The 12,319-nt window shown below is 49.8% G+C and overlaps 1 protein-coding gene across 3 annotated transcripts in view; it reads right to left on the bottom strand.

Annotated features, from left to right (window-relative positions):
* Window positions 1-352: 352 nt before the first annotated feature.
* The window catches only part of LOC144728141 (rho-related BTB domain-containing protein 1-like), a 30,120-nt gene continuing 18,153 nt past the window's right edge, over window positions 353-12,319 (bottom strand). For 2 of the 3 annotated variants that reach the window (XM_078607461.1, XM_078607459.1), the window contains exons 16-17: window positions 9,587-9,692; window positions 353-5,271 (exon numbers count right to left, since the gene is read on the bottom strand). In XM_078607461.1, the coding sequence (XP_078463587.1) occupies window positions 5,072-5,271; window positions 9,587-9,692 (306 nt within the window). In that variant the 3' untranslated portion in view covers window positions 353-5,071. Of the gene's footprint in view, window positions 5,272-6,716; window positions 6,899-9,586; window positions 9,693-12,319 lie in introns of all 3 variants that reach the window. The other variant, XR_013587488.1, reaches the window with a different exon arrangement.

Genomic DNA, 12,319 nt, shown 5'->3' with positions numbered 1-12,319 from the left:
AGGGTCACGTGGGGGAATGTATATAAGTGGGAGCCCGGAAGAGATCGCGGCAGTCGGGGAAGTTAAGAGGCTGAGCCACGTTGGGTGGTGAGGAAAGATCCGCGCCATCGGCCACGTGGCCGAAGGACCTCTGCACGCCGTCGGCCAGCGGTGTGCGGAGTGCGGGAATAAAGGAGCTAACGGAGGAGCGTGCGGGGCACGCGAGAGAGAGATTGCGCAGCACACGAGAGAGAGCGCGTGCATGGCACGCGAGAGGGAGCGTGCGCGGGCGCGTGCGGGACGACTCTGGTCCGAGAGGAGGCCAGTGGGGGTGCGGAGAAGAACCTGAATAAAAGACAAACGGAGACCAGCATCGCCTGACGGAGTCTTTTATTACACATGAACAAATTCTGTTCTGGATGACCACAGTCATACACCGGAGAGTTTTCCATTGGTACATCAGGTGTTCGCATCGGCCATGGTTTGTGGCAGGGGAAATTAATGGGATTGTAGGGTGTGTTGCAGTTGGATTAAATAAAGTGTTGCCTCCACACGAGTGTACGCGCCTCGATCGAACCATTACAGGACAAAAAAACGGGTGGTAATCACAGGTAGGCGCATGATTGGCCGCGCAGTACGCGACCCCGGGCTTTTGAAGTCAGGGGGATAAAAGGGGAGCCTGGGGCCGTTCAAAGGAGATATTTTCTTCAACATCTGGGCCGCCAAGACCCACCCCCCCTGCTGTCCTACTTTCTCGAGCCGCTCACAGCGCCCATGACACGCCGTTAGTATAGCTACGAGGTACGTGGCAGGACGTTTGAGCATCTGGGGACTGAGGCAGCAGTAGGCTAGCCTCTTTTCACAAAATAGTCACCCCGGGAAGTGTGGGGTTTGCGCCGAGAATAAAAGTTAGCACAGAACATAGGTGTGGTGTCTGATTTCTGTGTGGAGCGACTGCGTGGAGGAACTCGCGGCGAGAGTGAACGTGGGGCCGCGGCGTGCACATCAAGGGGTAATCTCTCACAGGTGTGAGCGCGAGCGTGCTGCGTTAGCGATAGCTGCGGGGTGCACTGGTGTGTGGTGTAACTCCGTGCGGCTACGAGCCAGTGGCACGAGTATGTCCCTCAGAGAGGGCGCTAGCACGGGGGGCCCCATCACTCGGGCGGCGAGAGCCCAGCTGGAGCCAACCGACGCGGTGAAGGAGGGAACGGGCGGAAGTCACGCCCCCACCTGCCTAGCGAGGGAGTCGATGTCGGGCCCTACAGTTGTGCTGGCAACCGTGGTGGTACAATATTGGCTGATGACCTCGACCTTGAACTGTTACAATATCATCTAAAATTGGGTTTGGTGTCACGTAATGTCATGAGGTGGAGAATCCATTCTTACAAGCAAGTGTCCGTGTGAAAGAACGCCCCACTGAAGTGGATATCACAGAGCTTGCTCTGAGATGCACAGTAGGGGGCAGTACTATTCTACCTGCCCGGCTATAGAGAGTCAAACTGATATTGAAATCTTCAGAGCTGTAATTTAGATAAATGAAATGCAGAACTGAGTCTATGAGAGTGTTTGGTTCTGTATGCTAGTCTATGTGTATCTTATGTGAGTCACTGGTGATTGGGCAGAGTCTATTTGTGCACTACACATGATTGAGAATTCGGTTTAATCACTGGTTGGGCAGTTTAAATCTGGATTTAAACCCAGGCAGCTCAGCGCCTCTGACTTCTGAATCACTTCGCCAGCTCTAACCCTAACCCCCAACAACTGATTAAGTATAACTAATATAGTTCCAAAGTTGCATATTTTTTTGGAAAAAAACAGGAAAACTAATTTCTGACATTTGAGCACAGGTGTCTATTGCAGATTCTATGAATTTCGTGGCAAGATAAATACAGGTTATAAATATACTGGTTCCGAACATCGGAGAGGCAATGCAGAAGTTCTGGAAATGTGATTGGACAAAAACGACGAGGCTGGGTGCACCGTTTGTGCAGGATTGGGGGTGAGAACCGGTTGTGAGGACTGGCATTGGGAGCAGTCTCCACGAGTCCGGCGACAAAGGGGAAGAGAAGACCTAAGAGCAGATGGGGGGGGGGGGGAGAGACGGCCAGGGCAGATCTATGGCTCTCTGTGCGAGTCTGTGGGTCTCTGTGTAAGGCTGTGGGTTTGTATTTATGTTAGTCTGGGGGTCTCTGCAAGTCTATGGGTCGGTGTGGGTCTGTGCGAGTTTGTGGGTTTCTGTGTGGGTCTGTATGGGCCTGTGCAAGTTTGTGAGTCTAAGAGCAGATGGTGGGAGGAGGAGGCTGTCAGGGCAGACCTCGGAGGTCGCTGCGTGTTTCCTGAGCTGCAGCAGCAGTAGCTGCCGTGGCAGCGTTGGCGATGAGATGCGGCGGTGGCATCAACGGCTTTGTCCACGAGGATATCTTGGGTTTTTTAGTGAATGTGAACAGTCATGGTGTTGAGCGGTGTGCGATTGTCAACTAAAGGTTGCATAAAAACACCATTAGGGTGCAGATATATGTGTGTATTGGAACGAGTGTGTGCATACGACTGTTTCACCAACACGTGCACACATTTTTCAACTGTTTTCACCAAAACAGTTTAATTATTCACAGCCCTTGTTCAATCAGCTGCCAGATGAAGGCCTCCCCATGCCGTGTCAGTTTTCCGAGGCTCCTCCTTCAAAATCCTGCACTGACCAGTGTGTGAAGTGTAGTCAAACAACTAAAACAATATTTCAGAGTTCGATGTTTCTTCATCTGCGAGTGACTACAATACTCATTGTGATCTCGGCTTAATGAGGAAAACCTTATTGTGAGGAATTATAACACACAACTACTCGTGGCCTTGCAGAGCCCTAGGTAAATCCACTGTTGGGTGAGGACCTTCTCACGGCTGTGTGGGTCATGGTGGTTATTTCACCATACTTCACCATGCTGGTCAGAGCGGGTTGGTGAAGCCAGGGAAGATGCATGTGAGAATAGGGTGCTGGACTGCCGAAATGTTAACTACCTCGCCTGGTATGCGAGAAGACATGGGTCCGATCCCGACCCTGCCACCTGTCTATTTGGAGTTTGCTTGTTCTCCCCGTGGTCGCGTGGATTTTACTCTGGATCCTCCGGTTTTAACCTCGACATTTACAAACATGTGTTTTAGAGTATTTGGCTTGCTATACATTTCTTTGTGATAAGCCACTTCGTTGAGCTATCATTTGTGGCCAGGTCGCTTCTGAAAAAGAGCTAAAGAGCTCGGTGGGCCTTACCTGGTAAAATTAAAAAAAGTTGAGTTAGTAGTTCGTTAATAGAGTACCACAAGGGGGATGTTGGATGTTGCTGCACCACCCTCTGCTGCTGTTGCTGTTAGCCCTGCGTGGCAGCCACCTATGACAACTTGATATGCATGGTTTGCCATCCAAATACAAGTGCTACCTATAGTCAACCATGCTTGGCTTCCTAGATCATGAGACCCGGCTCGTTCCGTGTGATTTGGTCAGAGGCTGCTAAAACAAACAAAAAAACAACTCATCAAGTATTTATAGATCTCATTTAGCATACAAATATGTATGTATCAGTTAGTATACATACACAACACATATGTATATATCTCTACGGATAAATACAACGCGGATACAGAAATGTGGATGATCGAGAATTGTTGACGGTTTTGGAAATGTTGTTGCGTTGGTTTGTCATTAATAATTCACACCATCGCCCTTTTCATCATCACCACCGCTGTCGGGAAATCTCTATATTTTCCTATATATTACACATTGAAAACACTGCGCGATCCTGTCACTAGACATTTCAAAAGTGTGGTAAAGTTAAAGAACGTAGGGTATTTAGCGTGGCCCTAAGTTATTTTAACCCTTCGCGTGAGCCAAGTCACCATGGCGGATTTATAACTTTTTGGACTCAAAATCAGTGCTTCCAGTCAAGCAGCATGCTGACTCGTTAAAGTGTTAATAAGATGGGAATTACGCATCACTTTTACATTGAATGCGTAATAACGTTATTGCAAGAAAGGGTAAAAGCTCTTTTTAAAAACATCTTTTGATAGTGGGAAAAGGTCCCATAGATATAACTGCTCGACCAGAGCTATAAGTGTTCTGATACTTGCATTGCTTTCCGACTTTTGGCGTTCTCTGGTCTAACACATTGGTGAGACAAGGCCATAAAAGAAGGCTGCTGTCCATGGTGTAGGCCAATCAGTTTCAAGGACAATGCATATATGATTATAGCATGTTTGTTTGCATGTTTCTCCACATATTTGGTTAATGAAGACTTGATGCCTTGAAAAAGGTGTCCATTTGATGTTTCAACATCTTAACACAACTGCTGTTTTATTGCCAGAAAGGGTAAAACCTCTTCTTATTTTTCATCATCTTTTGATACTAGCAAAAAGGGCCCATAGATACGTAAAGCAATACTGCAACGAATCGATAACCAGTCGAGTGAGGACGCTGCTCTGGTGTCATGGTCGTCACACTTGAGTTGTGATCCAGGAGGCCAGTACCATTCCATCTCCTGGCACCGCAGTTGAAACAAGTTTCTTCAATTCCACCCCACACCCCTCTCATCCCCATGCCGCCTCTGTCCACCCAGCAGCATAAATGAGCCCAACCACACAGTTAGTTGGCCAACAGGTCGTGAGTGGTGGGGTAAAGCGTGGGTAACTCCCGCATATTCCAACATGTCTGGCCAGTGCAAAAGAGTAGGCCGAGCACCCTGTGGAGAGGTGATCTCGAGCTCATTGCAGTGGAGGCATCCCGCAAAGTTGTTGCGGTCGAGGGTGACAGTTGCCGTACGTTTACAAAGGTAGTCATTTGTAATTTTTCTAATTTGGACTGTCGCGCCGGCATACACTGACCTATTATTATGACTACTCTTCTTCAAATGCCATCAGGGGGTCTTTACCATCCACTGTGAAGCGGATGGTGCAGTATTAACCGGGGCAGCCTCTGGGACTCCAACCGCGAGCCTCTGCAACGAGCGGTGAATGCGCTTGCCCGCTAGACTAGCAACAGAGGGCGAGGCTTACCCCTCTCCCACTTTTCCTCGTTCTCCCTTGTCTTCGCCCCTCTCCACCCCATCTCTGCTCACTGCAGCAGGGAGTCCTGGCTGGCGTGGTGTGACCCGCGGGCCCCCAGGGTCCAGAAGCAGAAGCGGTAGGCGGGGCGAGTCTTGGGCGCAGTGTGCTCCTGGCTTTCGCGCTCACGAGCCGCGCGCATGAAGAAATCCTCCTCCTTCAGGTACCACACGGGTGGCCAGCGGCCCGCTTCGAACACCGCCATATTCTCTGCGAGACAAACAGTTTTTGGCAAGTCAACTCAGCTCCACATCCTCCCATACCGCATCAGTCCATCTCTTCTCCAGCCCATGTCGTGCTCAATTAGTCCCCTCTATCTGACCAAACAAAAGCTGCTTGGGCATGCGGTGGTTACCAGGTCTCCCTGGTAAAAGATATTTTTAACCTCAAGGTATTTTTACCTGGTTAAATAAAGGTGAAAAAAAATGTGGGCAACATGACCTAGCCAACGCAGCCTTGCCTGCTGAAGGAGCTCACTGAAGGGAATGTGTCCAGATCTTTCAGGATGGATTGTAGGCAGGCCAGCCTGAATGTTTCTCACCAGCGCAGATGGTCCACATTTCACAAGCATAGAGAAGGCAGGGCATGACTGTGGCCGAGAAGACCCGAAGCTTCGTGCGGCGTGACAGACCAGGTAGCTTCCACACAGCATTACGTAGCTGATGAAAAGATAATGCCACCTGACTGATTCGGAGTGAGACCTCTGCTGTAAAACCGGAGCTGGTCATAAAGCACACTGCCCAGGTATGGGAAACACTCCACTCTCTCCACAACTGCTCCATCACCAATGGGGAGCTGAGTGGCACACTCCAGGTTCAGCAGCAGCGCCTCCAACTCCTCCTCTGAGTGAGCAGCAATCAACAGATAATCAGCATACCTAACATGGTTGACCAATAAGCAGCCATCCTGTACCAGATGGAAATTTTTCCAGTACAGCCATCGAAGGTTTCACGAATTACATGGTCGAATTAGATGTGAAATAATGTGGGAGCCAGAGGACATCCCTATCGCACCCCAAGGTGAACAGGGAATTGCTCTGACTCCTGGCCATAATGATTGTGAGCAGAGTCAGGGATTTTGAAAATATGAAGAACAACCCAGAGACCAAGCCTACTGATGATATCATAGGCCATGACCAGGCCAATAAAGCAGTGATGTAGGTCCTCTTTTAATTTGCTACACATCTGCTGCAGTAGACGGACAGAGAATGTCATCCATGCAGGACCGCTCTGGTCTGAAACCACATTGGGGTACCATAAGCCTCTCATCAGCGTGCCTGGCAAGGTGATGTTGAATAATCCTTGCCAGAATCTTTCCCGGTACACTGAGGAGGGAGATGTCCCTATAGTTGCTACAGTCTGTGCGGTCCCCCTTCTGAAAGAGGGGGGCCACCAGGGCATCCTTCCAATCCTTTGGAACCCATCCTGTGGTCCAGACAGTGGTGATGATGTCATGTAGGGCAGTTTGCGCATATATGCCACATTCCCTCAGAATTTTGCTTGAGAGATCATCTCTGCCCGGTGCTTGTCCTGGTCTTAGACTATGGATTGTCCCTTGTACTATCTCCACAGATGGCACCTCAGCCAACCACTCAGAAGGGGTGGCTACTTCTGCCAACATGTGAGGGACGGCAACCACAACAGGGTCATCCTCACCTTGCCCCATGATGTTGTCTGGGCTGAGGGAATTCCAAGTAGGTCCTGGTGTCAAGTACATCGTGCCACCTCCGCTTTTCCATCACAATGTAGTCCAGCAGATGTTCTTGCTTGTACCCAGCGTGCATCCATGATGTGTGGATGCGTGGATGCCAGAAGAGCGTGTTGGTAATTCCAAGCCCCTGAGCAGCACAGAAGTCGAGCAGCCTCCTACCATTATTATTGAGCTGATCTGGCCCATGTCTTCCAATCACTCCGGCCCTGGTGTCTGCGTCATGACCCACTCGGGCATTAAAGTTACCCAACAGGATGACTCTATCCTGAGGGCCACTTTAGCTAGCACCTGGGATAGGAGATTTTCGAAGGTGTCTGACTCATCGGCCTTGTCTGCATCCCTCCATTGATGTTCATCTGCAGTGGGGGCATAAGCAACCACCACCACCACCATTCCTCGCCTCTCTCTCACACATACACACAAAGATCCCCCATATAGCCTTAACAGACTGTTGGGGAAAGTGCTGGAAGCAAGCACCTATGAGGGCCACAATGGCACACAGGGGGTAGGTAGCCAGCACCACTCCCTACCACCTTTGTCTCCCCAGTGCTGATGTTTACACACTGCACCAAGTACTCATTTGATGCGGAGTATACCGAGGGGAGGCTCAGGACTGGTTCAGATAATTGTCACTGGTGTCGCCCGTGAGTGGGAATCGAACTCGGGTTGCTGGGTTAGTAGCGCAGTGAGCTAATCGCTACACTACCGCTCGACACACACACATACGTACTCACAACAACAGCAACAATGGCGATTCACCACTAAGTGGCGGTGACGTCACCACGACACTTGTGCCAGGCCATGTGCACCTTGAGGACACGTGAAGTATCGAACGCCCGCTGGCAGGAGGTCACGGGGCAGACCCAGGTGCCACGGGTCGACTGACTGAGATGACCGAGATGACTGGCTGATGCACCACCTGTGCCCCCTACCGTTCCAACTTGCTGTGCTTTAGCAACCCGGCGCTCTGCTTGTTTTTGTGAGCGTAGCTCCTCCGCCCTCTGTTGTTGTTGGAGGGCAACTGCCTCCACCTGCCCAGTAGTGTCCTTCACGAGCCTCCTCCACAGAGGCCGATCTTGACACCGCTGGTACCAGTAATCGGCAAGTCCACTCAGCTCTATATCCTTTTGTACCACATCACTCCATCTCTTCTCTAGCCCGTGCCGCTCCCGTTTAGCCCCCTAGATCCGGCCGAACAAAAGCTGATTGGGCATGCGGTCTACATAGCCCAGCCAACGCAGCCTTGCCTGCCGGAGGAGCTCACCGATGGGACTTTGTCCAGATCTTTCGAGGATTTGTGAGCTCCTCACACAATCCAGCCGGGTTAAACCCAGGATTGATCGTAGGTTAGGCCAGCCTAAATGTTTCTAACCGGTAAAAGATGTCCCATTAGGGGGGTCCACGTTTCGCAAGCGTAGAGAAGGGAGGGAATGACTGTGGCCGAGAAGACCCAAAGCTTTGCGCGGAGTGACAGACCAGGTAGCTTCCACAGAGCATTACGCAACTGATGAAAAAATAATGCCGCTCGACTGATTCGGAGTGAGACCTCTACTGTTAAACCGGAGCCAGTCATGAGCACACTGCCCAGGTATGGGAAACTCTTCACTCTCTCCACAACTGCCCCATCACCGATTGGGAGTTGTGGGGGTGGAGTGTCCGATGGTACAAAATACCCAGGCAGGTGCTTCGTTTTGGTGGGGCTGATGGTAAGGCCCCACACCTCTTAGTGGCACACTCCAGTTTCACGTCGTCGGCATACATAACGTGGTTGACCAATAGGGAGCCATCGCTTGACCGCACCCAGGCATCGATCAGCCTCCCATTGTATCTGTACCAGATGGAAATTCCTCCGGTACAGCTACTGAAGGCTTCATGAACTACATGGTCGAAATAGATGTTAAATAATGTTGGAGCCAGAGGACATCCCTGTCGCACCCCAAGGTATACCCGGAATGGCTCGACTCCCGGCCACGTAGTTTTACCCAAGCCTGCTCACCATCATGAAGGTCCTTAATGAGCGTGAGCAGAGGGTCAGGGACTCCGAAAGCATGAAGAACAACCCAGAGCCCAGACCTACTGATGGTATCATAGGCCTTGACCAGGTCAATGAAGCAGAGATGTAGGTCTTGTTGGAATTCCCTATACCTCTGCTGTAGCAGACGGACAGAAAATATGGCATCTGTGCAGGACCGCCCTTTCCTGAAACCGCATTGGGGCTCCGCAAGCCTCTCCTGAGCGTGCCTAGCAAGGCGATGTTGAATAATCCTTGCCAGGACCTTTCCCGGCACACTGAGGAGTGAAATGCCCCTGTAGTTGTTACAGTCTGTGCGGTCCCCCTTCTTAAAGAGGGGGACCACCAGGGCATCCTTTCAAATCCTGCGGAACCCGTCCAGTGGCCCAGACTGTTGTTATGATGTCATGTAGGGCACTCTGCGCACAAACGCCACCCTCCCTCAGCATTTCGCTTGGGAGATCATCTCTGCCCGGTGCCTTTCCTGGTCTCAGACTCTGGATCGCCTTCAGTACTTCCTCAACGGATGGCACCTCAGCCAGCCACTCACAGGGAGTGACTTCCTCCTCCAATATTTGAGGCACCGCAGCCTCAGCAGGGTCATTCCCCACTTTGTCCCATAATGTTTTCCAGGCTGAGGGATTCCCCCTCCCCCAGGACCTCACAGAAATGCTCAGAAAATCTGCAAACCTGTTCCTGGGGGTCGGAGATTGGATCACCGTTCTATCCCCTAATGATGGTAATAGGCATGGCGTTGCGCACACACATACTCACACATGCACTGACACTATCGGATCGGCTCACCGGCAGACATTTTCATCATCTTGACAGGATACTCGCGGCATACGGTGTTGAAGTTGGTGCAAACGTGGTGACGCAACCACCCAGCCAACTGCTCAGCATTGTGAAGCTGCACACACAGAGATATGCGGACACACACAGACATGTACAGATACACGCGGATACATACAGATACACACAGACATGTACAGATACACGCGGATGCATACACACACATATATATGCAGATTCATATATAGACACACATATATACGCGGATGCACACAGACATGGATACATACACACATAGACATGTACAGATACATGCAGATACATACACGCACACACACACACACAGATATAAACAGATACATACAAAGACCCATCCAGACACATATAGATACACACAAATATATATCCAGATACATACAAAGACACATAGATACACACGGATACACAACAAAAACAACAACCACTATTCACCACTAAGCGGCGGTGACGTCACGATGGCACTTGTGCGAGGATATGTGCACGTTAAGGCCACGTGAAGCGTTGAACGCCTGCTGGCAGGAGGTCACAGGACAGACCCAGGTGCTATGGGTGTATTGACGGAGATGGCTGGCAGATGCACCGCTGTGTTTTAGCCACCCGGCGCTCCGCTCTTTGTATATATTTCATACTGGCAAGAAAGGTCCCATATTGTAGTTGCTCACCTTGAGCTATAAATGTCCTGATAGTGCATTGTCTTTGTGCTGTTTGCTTTTTGGCATTCTCTGGTCTAACCCTTTGATACTAGGCTCTAAAGAAAGCTGTCTCTGGTGTGGACCAATCAGTTTCAAAGACAATGCATATATTATCAGAGCATGTTTTTGTTTGCATATTAACCACAAGTATGTGTGGTTAATGCACACAGGATTCCTTGCAACATGTTTCTGTTTGGTGTTTTAACATCTTAGCGCCTGTTTTATTGCCAGAAAGGGTAAAACCTATTCTTATATTTTGATACTGGCAAGGAAGGTCCCATATTGAACAACAACTGTTTAGGCATGCAGTGGTTGGGCACACGGGCTGGGCTACATGACCCAAGCCAACGCAGCCTTGCCTGCCGGAGGAGCTCACCAATGGGACTTTGTCCAGATCTATCAAGGATTTGTGAGCTCCTCACACAATCCAGCCTGGTTAATACCAGGTCCACGTTTCGCAAGCATTGAGAAGGGAGGGTATGACCGTGGTCGAGAAGACCCGGAGCTTCGCATGGAGCAACAGACCAAGTCGCTTCTACACAGCATTAAGCAGCTGATAAAAAGATAATGCTCGACTGATTTGGAGTGAGACCTCTGCTGTTAAACTGGAGCCGGTCATAAGTACGCTGCTCAGGTATGTAAAACTCTCCACTTTCTCCACAACTGCTCCAGTACAGCCATCGAAGGCTTCACAAACTATGTGGTCAAAATAGATGTGAAATCATTTGGGAGCCAGAGGGCATCCCTGTCGCACCCCAAGGTGAACAGGGAATTGCTCTGACTCCTGGCCACGTGGTTTTACTTGGGCCTGCCCACCATCATGAAGGTCCATAATGATTGTGAGCCGAGTCAGGGACTCTGAAAGCACGAAGAACAACCCAGTGCCCAGGCCTACTGATGGTATAATAGGCCTTGACCAGGTCAATAAAACAGTGATGTAGGTCCTCTTGGAATTCCCTAAACCTCACCCATTTCCCCTCAGCATCAGAAGAAGGGGGGGACGATGCCAACCCCAGCTGCAAGCGATGATGATATTTTCCGTGCAACTTTTATCAGCTATCTGAGAGCAGCCCACTGTGGGATTGATTGGGGTCCTGCATGTACACCGACTACCGGAGTGGAAGCATGGCAGGTGCATCTCACAGGTGACAAGCTGATGGTCAGTGGGCAGATCAGCTCCACGGTCGGTCCTGGTGTCAAGGACATGGCCCTGCATCCGCTGTTCCATCACGGTATAGTTCAGAAGATGTTCTTGCTTGGACGAAGCGTGCATCTTTGATGTTGTCTGGATGCGCCGATGCCGGAACAGCATGTTGGTAATTACAAGCCCATTGGGTGCACAAAAGTTGAGAAGAGGTTTTCCCCTTTTTTCGGGCAACAAAACAGGTGTTAAGATGTTAAAACACCAAACTGAAACCTTTTACAAGGAATCATGTCTGCATTAACCACAATACTTGTGGTCAGAATGCAAACAAAAAACATACTATAATATATGCATTGTCTTTGAAACTGATTGGTCCACATCAGAAACTGCTTTCTTTTGAGCCTAGTCTCAAAACTGTGTTAGACCAGAGGACGCCAAAAGGTGTACAGCACAAAGGCAACGCACTATCAGAGTAATGAGAGCTCGGGGTGAGCAACTACCTTTGTTAGTACTAAAATATGAGAATAGGTTTTCCCCTTTTTTCAGAGTATGTTTTTTTTAGCATTCTGACAAGTATTGTGGTTAATGCAGACATAATTCCTTGTAAAAGGTTTCAGTTTGGTGTTTTAACATCTCAACACCTGTTTTCTTGCCATAAAAAAGGGGAAAACCTAGTCTCATATTTTGGTACTGGCAAAGGAGGTCCCACATGATCTGCACAAAAGTTGTTATGGAGCTGATCTGACCCATGTCTTCCAATCACTCCAGACCAGGTGCCAGCATTATGATCCACTCAGGCATTTAAGTCACCCAATAGGATGACTCTTTTCCGAGGGGCCATTTTAGCTAGCACCTGTGACAGAAAGTCAT

This window comes from Lampetra planeri, chromosome 27, assembly GCF_965212315.1.
Source record: "Lampetra planeri chromosome 27, kcLamPlan1.2.h2, whole genome shotgun sequence".
Taxonomy (NCBI): Eukaryota; Metazoa; Chordata; class Hyperoartia; order Petromyzontiformes; family Petromyzontidae; genus Lampetra; species Lampetra planeri.
Note: the sequence above shows the minus strand (reverse complement) of the source record. Positions and strands in the feature narration are given on the sequence as shown.